This window comes from Pygocentrus nattereri, chromosome 18 (assembly GCF_015220715.1).
Source record: "Pygocentrus nattereri isolate fPygNat1 chromosome 18, fPygNat1.pri, whole genome shotgun sequence".
Lineage (NCBI taxonomy): Eukaryota > Metazoa > Chordata > Actinopteri > Characiformes > Serrasalmidae > Pygocentrus > Pygocentrus nattereri.
This window is the reverse complement of record NC_051228.1, coordinates 1,436,878-1,457,511: the sequence shown is the minus strand read 5'-3', so window position 1 is coordinate 1,457,511 and position 20,634 is coordinate 1,436,878. Positions and strand designations below refer to the sequence as shown.

Genomic DNA, 20,634 nt, shown 5'->3' with positions numbered 1-20,634 from the left:
AAATGGTTATTGACATGGTGAAATGGTTGTTTTAAGATGTACACTATATTCCCAAAAGTATTCGGTCGACTGGCTTCACACACATATGAACTTGAGTGACATCCCATTCTCAATCCATAGGGTTTAATATGATGTCGGCCCACCCTTTGCAGCTACAACAGCTTCAGCTCTTCTGGGAAGGCTTTCCACAAGGGTAAGGAGTGTTTATGGGAATTTTTGGCCGTTCTTCTAGAAGCACATTTGTGAGGTCAGACACTGATGTTGGACGAGAAGGCCTGGCTCACAGTCTCCACTCTAATTCATCCCAAAGGTGTTCTATGGGGTTGAGGTCAGGACTCTGTGCAGGCCAGTCAAGTTCTTCCACACCAAACTGGCTCATCCACGTCTTTATGGACCTGCTTTGTGCACTGGTGTGTGGTCATGTTGGAACAGGAAGGGGCCGTCCCCAAACTGTTCCCACAAAGTTGGGAGCGTGACATTGTCCAGAATCTCTTGGTGCTGAAGCTTTAAGAGTTCCTTTCACTGGAACTAAGGGGCTGAGCCCAACTCCTGAAAAACACCCCCACACCATGATCCCCCCTCCACCAAACTTTACACTCGGCACAATGCAGTCGGACAAGTACCGTCTCCTGGCAACCGCCAAACCCAGACTCGTCCCTCGGATTTCCAGACGGAGAAGCGTGATTGGTCACTCCAGAGAACACGTCTTCACTGCTCTAGAGTCCAGTATTTATTTTTACGTTTTATATGCGTTTCATATTATACAATATATGCTACATTTTACATGTGCTGGCGTACTGTATAGTATATGCTACGCTACATTTTAGATAAGCTAGTATCTTTATACACTATTCTAAACTTTACGTTTACTGTCATGTTTGTATAGTATATGCTACACTCATGCTAGTATATTTTATATTATACCATATTTGCTGAACTGAAAGCTGGTGAGTGGAGCTTTTAGCCATTGCTGAGCCAGTTTCATATCATACTGAGTGCTGAACTTTACATTTTTACATTTGTTTGTTTTATGTTGCACAGTAACTGCTACGCTTTCAGTTTTACATATGTTAGCATGTTTTATATTATAGATGTTGATCACCTTTACATTTTACGAGTGTTTCTGCATGTCAGACTTCATGGTCTATAGAGTATCTTATGCTTTAAAGATGCTGCTGGTCAGGAAAAAGGAGAGAAACTCTTCCTGTAAAAGTTTACATACTTGTAAAAATAAAGGATTCTTTGGCGTCAAGAACCACTTTCGGTTCCCTGAGGAACCTTTCAGTGGATTATTCTTTAAAGAAGCCCTTTTATAAGGATGTGTGATGATGATGGAGTATGAAAGACATTATGTAAAGGTTTTATATTAGGTTCTATGTTAAATCCAAGGAACCACTGAGAAGTTCTTCGTTTTCAAGAGGGCGGGATCCGAGGCATCAGTGTCATTGGTCAGCAGCGTCCTTTGTGAAGCAGAGAATTGCTGAATCTATATTTGGTTCATATTTAAACAGTAGAATTGGCTTCGTGCAGCTGGAAATGAGTCACTCCACAAAACTCCAGCACAAAAAAAAAAACCCAAAACCTCAAGGTCACTTTTTAATTCGCTGCGTTTTCCGGGGCCAACTGGAAAATGAAGGTGACCGATGGCATCAGCAGCATTTTCTCTTTTTTCTAAGCATTTTTATGCTCTTCAGTTTCAGCCCTTCAGTGGGTGAACGTTTTAATGAAACACAGCTCAGTCATTTCCTTCGCACACGTCATGAACCAGCCATGCAGCAGTGACTCAGACACGACACTGGAACATTAATGTAGCATGCTATTCTAACGTATAATAAATCCGCCTGAATCACAGGGTTTTGAGGGTGATTCACTTTTATTCTCCCAAACAAAAAAGCCACACATTATCACATTGTACAAAATAATAATTAGGGTTTATATGCAAGATTCAATTGTACACCTTACAAAAATGATAGTCAGTGTAATAGTTTCCAGACAAAGCCAACATTGATCCTACTGCATCTGTACTACTATACTGATAATGAAGCTCTAACTCACACAGTAAGACTGCACATATTGCCTTTACAATACTGATATCACAGTTTGCAATATGGGAATGAGCCCAATTAGTTTCTAAAACCGTGCTGTGAGCATCCTGACCAATCACAGCTCTAGATAAGCTTCTGTGGACGTTTTGATTATATGTATTTTTTTCCTGCATAATTTAATGGTTAAGCTGTTAACAGAGCGGTTCAGAGTGGCTTGAACGGAACGGAAACGCTCCGATCTAGAGAAACTTACAGAGTCAGAGCTGCTCACAGTGGTGGTGATGGGAACCAGACGTCCCCCTCTAAAAGCTCCTCACAGTGGTGGTGATAGGAACCAGACGTCCCTCTAAAAGCTCCTCACAGTGGTGGTGATGGGAACCAGACGTCCCTCTAAAAGCTCCTACAGAAAGTTCCTACATGAACTGGTTCTGAATTCACTGCCTGATGACTGAGACGCTGTTTTATGAGAGTTTAGAGAACTTCAACTCCATTCATGGTGGAGGGAGACATGCAGGGTGCTGTGCGGCAAAATAGTCCACAAAGAAAACTCATTATTCCAGATTTTCCACTGTTTTCCATCATCAACATTCCATATAAACTCAGAAGACTGGTGTGGGTTTTCTGGTGGTTCTGGATGGTAAATAAAGTGTCTATATCTGTGTTGTAGTCATGGCGACGCCTGGTTCCCATCACCACCACTGTGAAGACGTCTGAACCGTTTCACACCAAACCCTCTGAATCACCCTGTTCCCATTTAAACCACTGAATTTATATAGCAATTTTGGAAAATCTATGAAATTTCCCTTTGACCATGTTACATTACTGGTCTGCCAACAACAAGCATGTCATTGCACTATAATCGTAATTCTAGTATTTCCTCCATATTGTGCAGCCCTCATAAAGTAGTGTTAGTTACAGATACCAGATTTTTCCAAAGAAAGACAGAAAGGAGAAAGAGACCCTCTTCACCTTCACTATGGATGTGAGAGATGATTAGTGACTGACCCTTTAATCTCATGCTAATTTAAAACGGAACCTACACTGATCGGTGGGACCCAATTATGATCATGGATTTCTAAACAAATGGAAGGAAATTGTTTGGCTAGAAAATCAAATAGACAGCGTTTCCTCCCTTTATGTCTACACACTTCAAAACGGATCTTCACGGGTTCTTTACTAAAGGCAAAGGTTCTATTTAGAACCACGAGTTCCATTTGCACGCTTAAATGGTTCTCTGCACCGTGAGACGGTTCTTCAAACTGATGGAGACAGCGCTGTGTACGGTTCTATATAGAATCTTTGTGAAAATCGTGTAAAGCATCAGAAAGGGTTCTTATACATTACACGTCGCTGTTGTCAGAAGAAAACCTTTTATCTCCAAAAGTGTAACTTTACAAGGAAAAAGGAAAAAACCTGCTTTAATTTGAATGAAAGTCAACGGAACCAGAATTTTTTCCAAGTCATTTTGGGCCGTTTCCTTTCATCCATCCATCATGAAATTTACACATAATGTAAAGGACAACAGGCATTTTCAAATTATGTCAAAAACTAAAAAAACGACAAAAATGGAGATATGAGGTTTTCTTCCAAGAGCAGCAATATATATATATATGTGTGTGTGTGTGTGTGTGTGGATAGAAAGAGCCATATCCCTGCTGTCGGAACAATCTCCATTTTTGACATCATTTGAAAATACCCATAGTCCCATATATTGTGTGTAAATTCCCTGATGATTGGACCAAAAGAAATGACCTTAATTTACTTGGAAAGACGTCTGGTTCCATTGACTTGCATTAAAAGTAGAGTATGTTTTTACCTGGCCTTGTAAAGTTACAATTTTGGAGATATGAGGAGATTTGATGTGGAGATTTGATCCCACAACAGCGATACACAACATATTCTCCATCAATCTGAAAAACCATTCCACCATGCAAAGAACCATTCTGCATCAAGGGGTTCTATACAGAGCTCATGGCTCCAAACAGAAGCATTGCCTGTACTCAAGAACCCTTAAAGAACCCTATTTTTCTGAGTCTGTAATGTAACTGATCCGCCAAGACATGTTTGTTGTCTGTTTCGTTGGTTTTAGAACTGCCACCCAAAATGTTTTACCTTTACCACCAACACCACCACCACCACCCCCACCCGGTCTGAGGTGACTTTAAGACTGCAGTTAGCACCATGCTAACTGGTGTGGTATAACCTTCCATTACATATTAGCTGCATTAGCCCCTTAGCTCCAGGTATCCACTTGTTTTGTACCTTTTCTGTAAATTCTCTCTGAAAGTCACCGTGGTGTTCAGTACTATGAAGTGGCGGAGGCATAAACGTGTTTACATTACATTTTCAAGCCGCCATTCAACAGAAGTCAAACCATCTCTAACAACAGAGCAGCTACCTAGCAGAGAGGAGCTGGTTAGCATTAGCTTAGCATGCTCAACTCACCACAGAACATATTTAATTCTGCCCAACTAAAGCGCCTTCACAAGTTTAGACGATATGGGCTCGGATCCAAGGGAGTGAAGTCGAGCTGCGGGCGCTGAAAGGACAGAAAGGAGAAATTAATCCTGCTTTGTGGTGTTTGGATCTCAATGTTAGCTTAGCGAGCAGCTAAAGCCCCAAACAGAGCCACACCCTACAGCACAGGCCTGATTCTGACTGACTGCTGATCAGCTAAACAGGCATAAATTGTTTAAAATATATTTATACGAGAGGAAAACTAGTGAAAAGTGGAGTGAGTGACCAAAAAGGCTGAAATCAAAGCTGTTCTGTGGTGTTTGGGACTGTGGGATTTTGGCTAAGCTAATGGGAGCTTAGTTAGCCGGTCAAATGTGCTGCACAGCACAGCACAGGCTCGGTTCTAGCTAACTGAAGCCAAACTGGTTCCTGTTTAGAGGATAACCTGAGAGAAGTGACTGGTTTTAGAGTCAAAGCATGTGAGTGGAGCTCTGAGCCATTGCGAAGCTGATATCACGCAATTTTTTATTTTATTGAGGTTTCTTTCATTTTTCTCCTCTTTCTAAACGGTGAGCTCTAAAACCACCCATCAGTGACCCTTCTAAAATAGAAACAAGTAGAAATTGGCTTTATTTATACTTTCATGGGTGGGATTTTTTTAAATAGTGTGGTATACGTTATTACCGATATACCTCCCAACCCTCCCGTCTTAAAACACTAAAGAAAAGCAGCAAACAGGTCTTGGAAGATTGACTACGTTTGAAGTACGAGGGGGGAAGATTTTTTTCGCCAAACCATTCGTTAAAAGCAAGCACAGATAACAGAACCTCTTATAAGGCTAAAGTGTCCTTGATCAGCCTCCTCATCGTGGTGCTCACGGACGTCCCGAGAGAATCTGTGATTTGGTACGTGATTTTGTACAAATAAGGCTGGACGTCTTTCAGGCTCGTGTCGAACACGTTGTCGACCTCGGACTGAGTGGGCATCTTTGGCAGATACTCGTGCCGGTTGATGACTTCCACGATGTTGATGACTTTCTCGCCCAGCTTTTCGCCCACTTTCTCTCGGCATATCTGCCGCTCCTGCTCGTTGGCCAGGTTCACGACGTTGACCTTTATGGTCCACACCTCCCAGGGGATGCACTCGTCAGAAAACGGCCAGCGGGACTTCTTCTTCTGGTAGAACTCCAGCGAGATTTGGCCCATTCCGTCACTGCCAGAGTTGCCGAGAGCATCCTACCACACAAAAACAAAAATGACCCAAGAAAAGCAAAACAGTTCATGGTTATGGTTATTAAAACGGTGTTTACAGCAGTGATCAAGCTCTGTACTGAATAAAACCGACATCAGAAGCTCATTAGAACTAACAGCTCTCTTGGTGCTTTAGCCTTAAACGGCCCATATCCTACGTTTTCCTGGTTCTCCGTGTTGTTTTTATTGTGCAGTTGACAAAAACTCCACCTTAATTACCACGTGTATCGTTGCTGTCTGAAGAAAACCTCCTATCTTAATTTTTGACATTTTTCAGTTTTTGACAGAATTTGAAAGTACCCGTGGTCATATGTATTGTGTATAAATTTCATCATGTATGGACCCACAGAAACAACCCAAAATTACATGGAAAAAACTCTGGTTCCCTTGACTTCCATTAAGCTAAAGTAGGTTTTCTCCTCCTCCTGTAAAGTTACCGTTTTGGAGATACAAGGTTTTCTTCCGACAGCGGCCATATAATTTAATACTCACTTGATTAGTCACAATTAGGTATAATCTATTTAGTCACAATTCTAGACTTAGATATGGTATAATTGAATGCAATGGCATAAGATCAGTAATCATTAATATCTTCTGCAGTTTATTATGTATGAATAGAACTGAAATGGCTCATGTAGGATGACATGGCGTTTTAGAAGCGTTCGTCACAGAAGGCCGAGGCTAGCTGATCTAACAAAGTACATTATTGATCAATGACTGTAAATGAGGTCACCCTCAATGTACGTCTGAACAAACGCTGATTGATTTAAAGATGGTTCTTTAGTAAAGACAGTGGTTCTACAGACAACTGAGGACACTCGGAGAACTTTTTGCATACTTAGTGTTCTTTGCATGGTTAAATTATTCTTCAGATTGATAGAGAATGTGTTGTATATGGTTCTATATAAAACTGATTATATATATATATATAGCACCAAAACGTCAGATGGGGTCATACTAGATGAGGTAATGGAGTGTAGTCCTAACCCCAGAGCAGTACACTGTTAGAACTGAAGGTTCTGTTCAGGAACATTTTTCCTTCATCAAGGTACAAACAGTATAAATGTTCCCTCAAAGGTTCTCCAGTGGTTCTAAGGTCTGATTGTGGAGCTTAAATCAGTTCCTCCAGGTGAAAAGTTGGTATTTGTTCCTTTTCATAACCGAATGTTTTAAAACAGAGCAGTAGAGTAAAAGCCTGGAGGCGAGGCGAGGCGGGGTGTGTGGAGTCAGTACAGCTTAGAACAGATCATTTCAGTGGATTATGGTTCAGTTATGTTCCCTGACTAAAGGCACTGAGATGGAGCCTTGAGGGTTCCACCCCAGTGACGAGAGGGGCACTGACCCAGTGACGAGAGGGTTCCACCCCAGTGACGGCACTGACCCAGTGATTTCCTTGTTTTTTTCGGGACAGTGAAAACGTCTTCAATATAATATTGTGATATAATATTTTTGTCATATCGCCCACCCTTACTGACTCTTTGTGTTGTGCTATTTAGTAGATCTGACCTTTTATAGACACGTTTACAGATTATATTCCACTAATTCACTAAACCTACTGAATTTCTTCATTGTTGATGGCTTATTTGATGTTTTCACTGCTCTACTTTATTTTAGCATGTTATGAAAAAATTTTAATCCCAATTTTTTCTTCTTCTGCCTATTTTCTCAGTTGCTTCTCTAACGTTTTATCTGTTTTCCCTGCATATGTTATTGCTATATTTATGCCTGTTTCTTTTTGAGCCTGTTTTTATTTACATCTTCTTTTTTCACTTTGTATTGCTGGTTTTTTATTCGTTTCAGTTGTTTAAATTTCATTTTAACTTCAGCTCCTGTTGAACTTGCTCGGCTCGACTGTAAAGGAGGGTCACCCTCGATATACTACGAAATAAAGGTTCGTTGATTGACAGGTGGTTCTTCACTAAAGACAGGCCTTCCATGTAAAACCGTGCATGCTTAAATGGTTCTTCATCCATCCATCCATCCATCCATTTCCTAAGCCGCATCTCCCTCAGGGTCATCAGGCGGAAGGCAGGATACACCCTGGACAGGTCACCAGTCCATCACAGGGCAAACAGACAGACACTCACACCCAGGGGCAATTTAGCATGTCCAATTGGCCTGACTGCATGTCTTTGGACTGTGGGAGGAAACCGGAGAACCCGGAGGAACCCCACGCAGACACGGGGAGAACATGCAAACTCCAAATGGTTCTTGACATAGTAAAAAGAAATGATGTGTGTGCTGTATGTGGTTCTATACAGAACCTTTCTGAAAGGGTTATGATGTCAAGCTTGTAACAGCAGCAGAACCCTTTTTGGTGCTACACAGAACCACTGTCTTTACTAAAGAACCCCTGAAGAACCAGCTTTTATTTAAGAGTGTAGTCAAAATGTGACGCAATGGCTTTTTTTAATCTCCATTCACTTGTAGGGCTTTGTTCAAGCTACTGTCCTGGAACTGTGGCCTGGACCCCAACAAGTGTCCTGCATCAGCAGGTCAGTCCACTCTACCTTAAACTCGGCCACTGCTTTCCTGATGACCCGGTCCAGCTCGTCTGAGGACACTCGGACGAAGGTGAAGTCAATGAAGTCGCAGTCTATGTCCTGAGTGCCCACCGTGCCGATGGAGTAGGTGCCCTCCTTCTTATAGTGGAACTTGCCCGTGCTGCGGTGGAGCAGGATGGTGTGGAGCAGGGCCAGCAGGGCCTCGTCCACCTGCCTGCCCTCCAGAGACACCTCCAGCACCTCCGAGCGGCAGTTCATCTCGATTAGACACGAAAAACGTCCACTGTTGTAAAGCGAAAGCCGATTTTAAGCGAGTGAGGCCGACGTCAGACGAAGCAGTGGCGCAGCAGCAGCTGTCATCTCCCGCGCCGCGCAGCTGCTCTCGCTTTAAAGCTCATAAACTGCCGTTTTCCGCTAAAAAGAGCTCGGACACTTACCGGAGAAAGATGGTAAGACGTTTCTAAGCTGATATGAATCTATAACGTCTCCTTTCCGCGTCTGTAAATCTTCCTTTGGACGGGATTTACACGCGTTCTTCGTCTCCAGATTTGTAAACAGACCTCGGCGTTGGACGGCGTGGCAGGAGGGACAAATCATTTCAGTAGAAGGCGTTTCAAATAACAGAAGCGTGTTTTGGTTGTGTTATTTGTTTTTTTGTTTTTTGGGGGTTTTTGGGCAGTTCTAAGCAGAGCTCACGTTCCTGACACCCAAAAGCCGGTTCCTTTTTTATGTGGGGTGGTATGCAGATCTAGATGAGTGTTTTTGAGTTTGAGTGCGGACTCTTATTATGAAAATAACATAAGCCCGTGTTGTCCACACGGGTGAAGTGTGACTAATGACGAAGCGGCAGGCATTTTAGAGGGAATCTCGAACAGAAAAGCAGTGTAATTTAGTATAATTGTTGTTTGTGGTGTTGACTCCAGCTCTGAGCTGTTTAATGGTGTGCATGAGGACTTTTATTACAGCTGGAGAGGCAGGTAGCTAACCTAGTTAACTAGAAATGCTGAGGTTCTTCACCAAAGTGAGTTTTAGTGCCTAGGAGTGATGCAGAGGACCGTGGCCGGCTCTCCTCTGGCTCCTTCTGTGAAGGTGAAGTTGATCAGTTTCGGCTTTCACACGGCAGCAGATTTGATCGATCTGCAACCGCCACAACTATGCAAAGGTATTTTACACCACAGTATCAATACTGACGCGTTTTATTAGTGTTAGTCCTAAGCCGACCGAGTTCGCTGGAATAACAGCTCGCACTGTTTTTGGAGCAGGTTCGTTTATTCGACCGGACTTTCGATTTGTAGTTTCAAAAGTGAGACGTTGTACGTGTTTAGGCTTGAGGGGGCGTGGCGAAAAACTACAATTCCCATGAGGCAAGACACAGCAGCGAGACGGTTTACAGAGGGGAGCTCTGAGATGAAGGTTTAACAGTGTGAAGTGAGGATTATACAAGCTATACATTAATATTCTGTTAAAACGGGTCTGTAGGTGGCGCTATATCCATAACGTCTGATGATTAATTTATACAGTTTATTAAAAATGCTTCTTTTTAATAATATTTCTGTCAGTGGTTATTATTTTATTGTTTATTAAAACCATTCCCCCCCCCCCATTATTAACGTGTAGCCTGTTCACCACCACTAGTTTGGGAGTTGTGTGGCTGTATTCATAGTAAATGAAAAAAAGACTGATAAGATGCATATATAAAATCAATAATTCATCGTTGTGGTCCTTATTATAGCATTAATGCAATGTCTTATTATTATTACATTCACACCCCTTTCCTTTTTTTTTTTTTAGAAATATTCTGCACATATCCCTTTATGTCTTTTTCAAAGATTTAAAATATCCCTGCTAGGAAAAGCCATACACACTTAAAGTAGATGGTTCTTCACAGGTTCTTTAGTAAATGCAATCATTCGATTTAGAACCATGCGTTCTTAATAGGACTATTTCATGCTTAAAATGCTGTGTGCATGGTATTTAGGCATGCAAATGGATCTATATGGAACTCATGGTTCTAAATAGAACCTTTGTCTTTACTAAAGAACCTTTTGAATAGCAATTTTTTAAAAGTGTGTTGACCTGCATGAAGCAGCTGAGAGCAGCATCCATTTTACTTATTAATATAATAACAGTAGGTCAAGTATGTCAATTACAGGCGATTTTGGTTTGTAATTGTCTAATTATTGCCCTATTAACAGTGCTATAATGTGTTGTTGTAGAAACAGGCATCTCTCAGGAAGAAGCAGTGGAGGTTTTGCAGACATTGCGAGATGATGGCCAGCGTGGCCAGCAGAGGGCAGCAGCAGAAAGCCTAACAGCCCTGGACCTCCTGCACCAGGAGCAGACTCAGGGCAGCATAGTGACGTTCTGCTCAGAGCTCGACGCTGTTCTCGGAGGGGGGGTTCCCGTGGGGAAGACCACTGAGATATGTGGAGCTCCAGGCATCGGAAAGACCCAGCTGTGGTAAGACTGAAATAGAAACTAACTGGCCACTTTATTAGAAACACTTACCTTGCTTGTCCACTAACTGGCCACTTTATTAGAAACACCTACCTTGTGTTTCCACTAACTGGCCAATTTATTAGAAACACCCACCTTGAGCCTCAACTAACTGGCCACTTTATTAGAAACACCTACCTTGTGTTTCCACTAACTGGCCACTTTATTAGAAACACCTACCTTGTGTTTCCACTAACTGGCCACTTTATTAGAAACACCTACCTTGTGGAGCACACCTGCATTTTGGAGACAGGACGTTGCGTTCTGAAAACAGCAATACAATCCATTCATGGTGGAGGGACACATGCAGGGTGTTTTGAGGCTAAATAGTCCCCAACGAAAACTGATTTTTCCAGATTTTCCACTATTTTCCATCATCAACATTCCAGATAAGCTCAGAAGACTCGTGTAGGTTCTCTGGTGGTTCTGGATGGTAAATAAAATGTCTATATCTGTGTTGTAGTCATGATGTCATGGGTCATTATATTGCTATATGTATGTATAATAGTTCAGGTATTCGTATAATTTTTCAAGATCTACCACAAGTGCCTATATTTTGAATAAGCAATGGGAGTTCAGGTCACAGCAAAATGTTAATTAAAAATGAGCTAAAATCGTATGTCAGGGGTGCAGAGCTCCGGTCCTGGTGGGTCGGTGTCCAGCACAGTTTGGTGATTTACCTGCTCTAACACACCTGATTACACTTACCCGCTAATTGGCAGGTTTAGTGGGTGCTGGACACTGGGCCTCCAGGCCCTCCGATTTGTTGGCCATTTCAGAGGTTTAGTTTGAAACTTCTGGCCCAGGGCTACCAGTGAGAGGAGTTCCAGGAACTGGGCCGGAGCGCCGCTGTCCTAGAATACGTCTGTGTAACCCAGTTTTAAAGCGGTGATGTCGCACTCGCTCTGTGTCGTCCTCCCTCAGCATCCAGCTGGCTGTGGACGTGCAGATCCCAGTCTGTTTCGGAGGTTTGGCCGGGAAGGCTGTCTACATTGACACAGAGGGCAGTTTTGTGGTCCAGCGCGTGGTGGACATGGCAGAAGCTCTAGTAGAGCACTGTACTTTACTGGCAGAGGATGAAGGTAAACATCCTAACCCTTTAAACCAGAGCTGCTTCTGCCCTTTAACCCACTCTTCTTTTAAAGGGCCAGTATCGTGGAAAACTGAATTTTATATATATAAAAGCATCTGATGTAGTTCACTCTTAAAAATTGTGGCTCTACAAGGGTTCTAACTGTTTTCTTTACTAAAGGGTTCTATATAGCATCAAAAGGGTTCTTCTGTTGTAACATGCTTCACATTGAAACAGTAGCAGAAGCCTTTTTGGTGCTATATAGAACCATAGAACCATATACAACATATTCTCCATCAGTCTGAAGAACCATTTAACAATGAGAAGAACCCTCAATCATGCAAAGGGATCTTTGACTGTTCATGGTTCTATATGGATCCATTTTCTTTACTGAAGAACCCTTGAAAAACTAATTTTTTGAGTGTTGTTTCAAAACACACAGTTTACTCCCTGGTCCATACAGCTTTGAATTCATTGTTTTTGTGATGTCATAAAAATTAGGGCATTTGCATATACCTGCCTTTTCAGCCTATAGCAGTTCAGCCCCATCCACTCACTCTTTAAGCTACACGAGTGTGAATGAGGCACGCGGTGCTAGGCAACGAATCAGAACAGAGCTCATTTACATATATCGGTCTTAAAGGTACCAGCCTGCTTGATTCTGAGATAAAAAGATCATTTGCACACATCCACCTATTCAACTATAGCAGTTTAGCCCCGCCCACTTTCACTGAAGTTATAAAGATATAATGTTTCGGTCAGGACTGGGGCCCAGCCAATCAGAACAGAGCTCATTTACATATAACAGGCTCAAAGGTGCAGTGACACAAACAGGCCGCTTAAGTGTGAAGGATAAAGAGAGGCTGGAAAACGTATAAACAAAAATAATTGGGTGTATAAAAGCTCACAAACATCATAAGAGGACCTCAGGGGGAAAAATGCAGGATATGAGCCCTTTAATCTCTAAAGTTAACACGTCCTCTACAGAGAACACTTTTTAATGCACAATTAGTGTCTATTTGCTGAATTTATCATATTTAGGAGGAGTGAAATATGCATAAAACGTGTCCTAAGCAAAAGGCGCAGTTTTAGATTTTGTTGTATTGCTGTTCCGTGTGTTAAACTCATAAATGAATAAATACATAAGTAAGTAAGTAAATAAATAAATAAATACTGGGGCGTTTCTACTTTGGCGCAGGTCTGTATTTAGCCAAAATAGTTTTATTTTGACAGGAAGACGTGCAAGACAGGCCAACTAATGGAACAGAAGCACTTTTATGACTTATAAGCCATTAAAGCAAAAGAGGCTCCATTAATTGGGCCCCTGCTAACCTGAACAGATGCACTTTCCAAAGAATGTGATGTTGATGAGTTTATTTATATATTTTATACACGCCGTGGTTCACAGAAATGGAGATAAAAGGTTGAAATTGATCAGAATGGAATAAAACAGACAGCATGAACGAAGATGTCCTAAGAGCTGTGATGGTTTGTCTCCGGCTGTGCCTTTCGGAGCGTCTGTGGGCTCTCGGATTGGTCTCGGCGAGTGTTTCGGAGCCGACTGTGAATTATGGAGTGTCATTTTTTTTCTCGCGTTTATTCTCAGAGCAGCGAAAAGCGCTGGAGGAATTCACCACGGAGAAGATTCTCTCCGGCATCTTCCTCGTCCGTTGCCATGGTTACGCAGACCTGCTGGCCGAGGCCTACCTCCTGCCGGACTTCCTGCTGAAGCACCCCGAGGTGTGCGGGTGTACGAACGGCGCCACCTGTCTGTGCTGCAGGCAGGGAACCGGGGTTCACTGGTTGAGCTAAGTCTGGACGATATGGCTAAAATATAACCTCACGATACAGGTTCCGATATTTCGTGAACAAACTGCACCGTGATGTTCGTAAAATAAGCTACTCACTTTGTTTTTCATGTGGCCGCTGTACTTCAAGATTATGGCTGAAATATTTGCTTGGCGAGCAGTGATGGCATGAGGCATGAATAGCACAGACTCAGACTGCAAGCATATATCTAGCTTAATTAGGTCGGTACCCCACCGGCTGTTTGCCACTGCTGGTCCACCCTCGGACCACCCAGATGTCCTGCAGACAAGCTCTATCTAGTTTTTAACCTCCCCAAACACACAGAGTTAATAAAGACTTTTATTTTGGAAAATAACTTTAGACAAACAGCTGAGAAAAAAAATATAATAATAATTGAGCAAGACGCCTGACCCCCAGTCAGTGTGTGTGTGTGTGTGTGTGTGTGTGTGTGTGTGTGTGTGTACATAAAAATCCCAAATAGCGCTGAGCTAACCACGCTAGCCTGACGCTAACAAAGCTAGCTTGGCTGCCATGGTGGGTTAGTTACTGAAGTGCTGGTCCTAGATTAGACAGAAGGGGGGAGACTGTCTTCCCCTCTGCCTGTATCTGGTTCTCAGTGTCTGTGTTCACATGCAAAGATGTTTGCCAATCCAATTGAATACAGTCGGACTTCAGACTTAGACTGGGGTGTTTATGCTCACTCTACTCAACAATCTGATAGAAAATCTTCGTTTACATGCTCACTACGAGGAATCCGATGCAAAATTACACGCATGCATGGAGAAGCGCTTAGTGTAAGCGTTACCATGACAACCAGCATCACGTTAGTCCAGTCAGAGTGAGATGAGCAGCAGTGAGCAGTGATTGTGGATTTAACTGCTTTAAAATGACGTCAGACTCAGGAAAACGTCCTTCACACGTCCTTATTAAAGAAGGCCGAGAGGAAGACGTCGTGTTCTGAGACGCATAAGCTGGACGTCCGTCCCACCGCCGTCTTTTAAAGATCAGAGCATGAACTTCGTCTCCTCTGCAGACCAGTTTCTGCTCCGCCGTGTTGAACGGTATAAACTCTCACTGTGACGCGACGCTCAGGCAGAACGGACTTAAACTTTCCGATAGGGAATGTAATCAGATACAGGAGTTTACACTGATATTATTCTTCTATTTAACGGATTATTTACAGGATCACCCACCTCGATCAGATAGAAACTGTATTCCAAATGGCCTCAATCAGACTGGACTATTCCGATTGAGGTGTTTCAATCAGATCAGTAAACGCATCTGCCATTGAGCCAAACTAATAAATGAAGTCGACCTAAATTTGATGTTCTGTGTTTTTTAAAGTAATCAGTCATAATTAAAAAAACATTTGGCTGAATGTCCACATGTTGTAACAGAACTGCAGTTAAGACAATCAGCCCCCTGGCAGAGCCGCTGCGGCCCACAGGTTTAGCACCGATTATCAAATCACCGATTAGTTGTGACTTCTCACGTCATTTGACAGTTCTGTTAACGTCCTAATGCTTAATTGATTAATTATGCTTTCGTTTTGTTTGTGTTCTGTATCAATAAACTTCCAGTATGCAGTTCTGACTTTTTACTGTTTTGGAAAAATAAAAACCACACATTCCTTCCTTCTCCACTCACAGGTGCAGCTGGTGGTGATCGACAGCATCGCCTTTCCGTTCAGGCACGACTTTGACGACCTCTCTCAGAGGACCCGCCTCCTAAGCGGGCTCGCCCAGCAGCTAATCCAGTTAGCCACCGAGCGCAGCGCCGCCGTATGGTCGTCTATAGCACACATACTGTATAATACACCTCTCTCTCTCTCTCCCTCTCTCTCTCTCTCTCTCTCTCTCTCTCTCTCTCTCTCTCTCTCTCTCTCTCTCTCTCTCTCCCCCTCTCTCTCTCTCTCTCTCTCTCTCTCCCCCCCTCTCTCTCTCTCTCTCTCTCTCTCCCTCTCTCTCTCTCTCTCTCTCTCTCTCTCTCTCTCTGTCTCTCTCTCTCTCTCTCTCTCTCTGTCTCTCTCTCTCCTCTCTCTCTCCCTCTCTCTCTCTCTCTGTCTCTCCTCTCTCTCTCCTTTCTCTCTCTCTCTCTCTCTCCTCTCTCTCCTCTCTCCTTTCTCTCTCTCTCCCTCTCTCTCCTCTCTCTCTCCTTTCTCTCTCTCTCCTCTCTCTCTCTCTCTCCTCTCTCTCTCCTTTCTCTCTCTCTCCCTCTCTCTCTCTCTCTCTCTCTCTCTCCTCTCTCTCCCCCCCCCGCTCTCTCTCTCTCTCTCTCTCTCTCTCTCTCTCTCTCTCTCTCTCTCTCTCTCTCCCTTTCTCTCTCTCTCTCTCTCTCTCTCTCTCTCTCTCCCCCCCCTCTCTCTCTCCCTCTCTCCCTCTCTCTCTCTCTCTCTCTCTCTCTCTCTCTCTCTCTCCCCCCCTCTCTCTCTCTCTGTCTCTCTCTCTCTCTCCCTCTCTCTCTCTCTGTCTCTCTCTCTCCTCTTTCTCTCCCTCTCTCTCTCTCTGTCTCTCCTCTCTCTCTCCTTTCTCTCTCTCTCTCTCTCTCTCCTCTCTCTCTCCTTTCTCTCTCTCTCCCTCTCTCTCCTCTCTCTCCTTTCTCTCTCTCTCCCTCTCTCTCTCCTCTCTCTCTCCTTTCTCTCTCCTCCCTCTCTCTCTCCTCTCTCTCCTCTCTCTCTCCTTTCTCTCTCTCTCTCTCTCTCTCTCTCTCTCTCTCTCTCTCTCTCTCTCTCTCTCTCTCTCTCCTCTCTCTCTCCTTTCTCTCTCTCTCTCTCTCTCTCTCTCTCTCTCTCTCTCTCTCTCTCTCCTTTCTCTCTCTCTCTCTCTCTCTCTCTCTCTCTCCTCTCTCTCTCCTTTCTCTCTCTCTCTCTCTCTCTCTCTCTCCTCTCTCTCTCCTTTCTCTCTCTCTCCCTCTCTCTCTCTCTCTCTCTCTCTCTCTCTCTCCTCTCTCTCTCTCCTTTCTCTCTCTCTCTCTCTCCTTTCTCTCTCTCTCTCTCTCTCTCTCTCTCTCTCTCTCTCTCTCTCTCTCTCTCTCTCTCTCTCTCTCCCTCTCTCTCCTCTCTCTCTCCTTTCTCTCTCTCTCCCTCTCTCTCTCTCTCTGTCTCTCTCTCTTATACTCTCTCTACCTCTCTCTATCACTAACTCCATCTTGTCTGTCTGTCTGTCTGTCTCATTCAGATTATTTGAGTCGTGTTTGTTTGTTGTTAGGTGGTGCTGACCAATCAGATTACAACCAAAGTCTCAAATGGCCAATCAAAGCTGGTGCCTGCTTTAGGTAATCTTTGCTCAAGTATGTGTGTGGGAGTGTGTGGGAGTGTGTGGGAGTGTGTGGGAGTGTGTGGGAGTGTGTCCATCAGTCTTGATTATAATATATCATTCCTAAATTTGAACATACAGTAGCTACATAATATTAATTATGTAATATTAAATTAACATGTTCAATAGCTCCATAATGTTCAGTTCAGCAGCTGCTTAATATACAAATAATATATTTATATAACATATATAAGTAATATAAACATATAATATAAACATATAAATAATGTTAACCCTCAGAGCTGGATGGATATATTGGATGCGAGATATTGTTAAAAAGTAATTCTGAGATGTAGCGTAACACTGAAATCAAATCTGGGTGAGATTTGATGTTTTGTTTTGTTTTTCAGGTGAAAGTTGGGGTCATGCAGCTACACAGCGGTTGATCCTGCGCTGGGACGGAGCTAAAAGGCAGGTCTCTATTACAGATCGTCTTCTTTTGTGAGCTTGAATGAAGTATTGATTAGATAAAACACGTATTGCATAATAACTACATATGAGGGAAGTATCAATACAGATACTGGTGTCAGGTTAAGGTGCATTAAGCCAGTCTGCTACAGCGCCACCCTGAGGCAGAGCAGAGCTGCAGCTCTAGTTAGTTAAGACCACCAGAGACAGAAGCTGATTGCGGGTGAAGCAGATGAACAGTGAGCTTCACTGAATCTGGATTTGAGCGCCTGTTTCTCTCCAACAGACACCATAATAAGTTTATTTTCAGGGACCAGGGGGTCCAAGAGGCTGTTTCTGGACTCCCAGGACCCCCTGTATCTCGCCCCTTGTTCTCAGGTGTGTAATACACACACGTTAACATGCAGCACTCCTAGCTTGTGTGTCGGTTCTGAATGCGCAGCCTGATGCAGCAGAACGGTGCCGGTGGAGTTGGGTTCTGCTCCAGCGCTGGCTCCGCTCTCGAGTAGTGAGCGCCGTTGGCAGAGGAAGCGAGAGAGCATTACATAAAACCTCTCTACCCTTCACCTCTGTGGGAGAGAGAGTGAATCACTTTACTCCAAAAACTGCTTTAACTTCTGCACATCATCTTCATCGCCCTCACACCGTCACTCCGCTGATCACCCAGCAACAGCGGCACTGGGTATCTCTCTCTCTCGCTCTCTCGCGCTCTCTCTATCTCGCTCTCTCGCTCTCTCTCTCGCTCTCTCGCGCTCTCTCTCTCTCTATCTCGCTCTCTCGCGCTCTCTCTCTCTATCTCGCTCTCTCTTGCTCTCTCGCTCTCTCTCTCTCGCTCTCTCGCGCTCTCTCTCTCTCTCTCTCTCTCTCGCTCTCTCGCTCTCTCGCTCTCTCGCTCTCGCTCTCTCGCTCTCGCTCGCTCTCTCTCTCGCGCTCTCTCTCTCTCTCTCTCTCGCTCTCTCTCTCTCGCTCTCTCTCTCTGTCTCTCTCTCACTCTCTCTCTCACTGTCTCTGTCTCTCTTGCACTGTCTCGCTCTCGCTGTCTCTCACTCTCACTATCTCTCTCACTCTCTCTCACTCTTACTATCTCTCTCTCACCCTCGCTGTCTCACTCTCGCTGTCTCACTCACTGTCTCTTTCTCACTCACTGTCTCTTTCTCACTCTCGCTGTGTCTTTCTCACTCTCGCTGTGTCTTTCTCACTCTCGCTGTCTGTTTCTCACTCTCTCTCTCTCTCTCTCTGAGTCATAAAGCTCAAGGTCTCTTCACATCATTTTCTCTGAATTTGGAACGCTGCTTGAGCAGTAAACACACAAGGTCGCCGCAAAGGAACTCTGTGTGATCGTCCACTTACGGAGATCAACTGCATCTGAAGGGCTCACGGTGGGCTCACGGTGGGCTCACGGTGGGCTCACGGTGGGCTCTGCTGCGCTGCTGTCACACTACAGAGAGCATAAAGCTGCAGAGTTAAAGGGACAGTCCAGCCAACAATCAGAATTCACACAGAAACCACATGATCAGGTCTGTGAGAGGCTACAGAGCTCTCCCTCTAAATTCACCTGTTCGCTGTCTCTCTAGGTTGGCGTCTCTCTTCAAGTCCCCGAGCCGAAAGGAGGCGACTGTGGAGTATCAGCTCACGGTCAGTATATTAAAGGGAATCGTTTCAGTAGCCGTGAATAAATGAGTTGTAGGAAGCTCTGCTGGTGCTGTTGTGTTCTGCGCTGAAGCTGTGGAGTGAGCGCGAGTGTCGGCCGCCGCACCTGTGGCTCTGATTTAGGTCGTCATGTTTGGCCTAATTTCTGTCCCTTTTTCAGGATCAAGGTTTCAGAGATTCCGGCGTTCCAGCTGAAGCTCAGCCCTGCAGCCCCGCGGCGTCAAACCACAGCAAGCGGCCGCGCACGGCAGAGCAGCGCCGCTAAGGAACCCTCTCAGAACAGTACTCTAGGGTTCTTTAGTAAAGGGAATGGTTCTATGTAGAGCCATGAACACTCAAAAAACCACTTGCATGCTTTAAAGGTTCTCTGCATGATGAAATGGTTCTTCAGACTGATGGAGAATGTGTTGTAGATGGTTCCTATAAAGAACCTTTTCGAAAACGGGCTCTGCTGTTGTGACAAGCTTGACGTCGTAACAATAGAAAAACCTTTTTGGTGCTATATGGAACCATTTTCAAAAAGGTTCTAGACTTTTAAAAAAGATGGTTCTCAAGGGTTCTTCAATAAAGACAGTGATTCTGTATAGAACCTTGCTTAAATGGTTCTCTGTATGGCGAAATGGTTCTTCAGATTAACGGAGAACGTTTTGTCTATGGTTTTTGTATATAACTTTTTTTTTTTGAAAAGGGTTCTGTATAGCACCAAACAGGGTTCTACTATTGTTATGATGTCAAGCTTGTAACAGTAAAAGAACTCTTTTTGGTGTTAAATAGAGCCATTTACAACTCAGTGTCCATCAGTCTGAAGAACCATTTCACCATGCAAAGAACCGTTCAGTCATGCAGATGGTTCTTTGAGTGTTCATCATTCTGTATTGCAGCATTGTGTTTACCAGAGAACCCTTGAAGAACCATCTTTTTAAGAGTGCACAAAAATATACAATAAATCAGCGATCGCTACGCTCAAAGATGGTTCTTCAGTAAAGGGTTAGAAACATGGGTTCTATGAAGAACAATTTCATGCTTAAATGGTTCTTTGCATATTGAAATGGTTCTTCAGATCAGAGGAGAATGTATCGTAGCACCGAAAAGGGCTCTGTTGTTGTTATAAGCTTGACATCGTAACGACAGCAGAGCACTTATTGGTTCTATATATTACGGCGCCCTGCTGGAAACATCTCATATAAATAAAAACAACGCGTGGGAGCAAGATCCTAATGTGTGGCCACGACTTAGTAAGGCATGGGAATGAGATAAATAAGTTGTGGCCTGGACTTAGTAAGGCATGTGAACGATATTATGCTTTACTAAGCTGTGGCCACGCATTAGGATCTCATTCCCACGCCTTATTAAGTCGTGGCCATGCATTAGGATCTCATTCCTACACCTTATTAAGTCATGGCCATGCATTAGGATCTCGTTCCCACGCCTTATTAAGTCGTGGCCACGCATTAGGATCTCGTTCCTACACCTTATTAAGCTGTGGCCACGCATTAGGATCTTGTTCCCACACCTTATTAAGTCGTGGCCATGCATTAGGATCTCATTCCCACGCCTTATTAAGTCGTGGCCATGCATTAGGATCTCATTCCTACACCTTATTAAGTCATGGCCATGCATTAGGATCTC

The 20,634-nt window shown here is 43.8% G+C and overlaps 2 protein-coding genes across 4 annotated transcripts; one reads left to right on the top strand and one right to left on the bottom strand.

Annotated features, from left to right (window-relative positions):
* Window positions 1-3,774: 3,774 nt before the first annotated feature.
* atg101 (autophagy related 101) lies at window positions 3,775-8,873 on the bottom strand. 2 transcript variants are annotated; one of them, XM_017682526.2, is made up of 3 exons: window positions 8,694-8,873; window positions 8,263-8,539; window positions 3,775-5,737 (listed from the first exon to the last, which is right to left on the bottom strand). In XM_017682526.2, the coding sequence occupies exons 2-3, from the start codon at window positions 8,512-8,514 to the stop codon at window positions 5,333-5,335; spliced, it is 657 nt and encodes a 218-aa protein (XP_017538015.1). In that variant the 5' UTR covers window positions 8,515-8,539; window positions 8,694-8,873; the 3' UTR covers window positions 3,775-5,332. The 2 variants fall into 2 exon arrangements, with proteins under 2 accessions (XP_017538015.1, XP_017538014.1); XM_017682525.2 differs by having other exon boundaries at window positions 8,263-8,873.
* Window positions 8,874-9,103: 230 nt separating this feature from the next.
* On the top strand, window positions 9,104-19,763 carry rad51c (RAD51 paralog C). 2 transcript variants are annotated; one of them, XM_017682528.2, is made up of 9 exons: window positions 9,104-9,418; window positions 10,473-10,716; window positions 11,677-11,834; window positions 13,431-13,564; window positions 15,283-15,414; window positions 16,840-16,906; window positions 17,298-17,362; window positions 18,930-18,990; window positions 19,166-19,763. In XM_017682528.2, exons 1-9 carry the CDS (start codon window positions 9,301-9,303, stop codon window positions 19,198-19,200), a joined length of 1,014 nt encoding a protein of 337 aa, XP_017538017.1. In that variant the 5' UTR covers window positions 9,104-9,300; the 3' UTR covers window positions 19,201-19,763. The 2 variants fall into 2 exon arrangements, with proteins under 2 accessions (XP_017538017.1, XP_017538016.1); XM_017682527.2 differs by having other exon boundaries at window positions 9,106-9,418; window positions 17,298-17,358.
* Window positions 19,764-20,634: the final 871 nt, after the last annotated feature.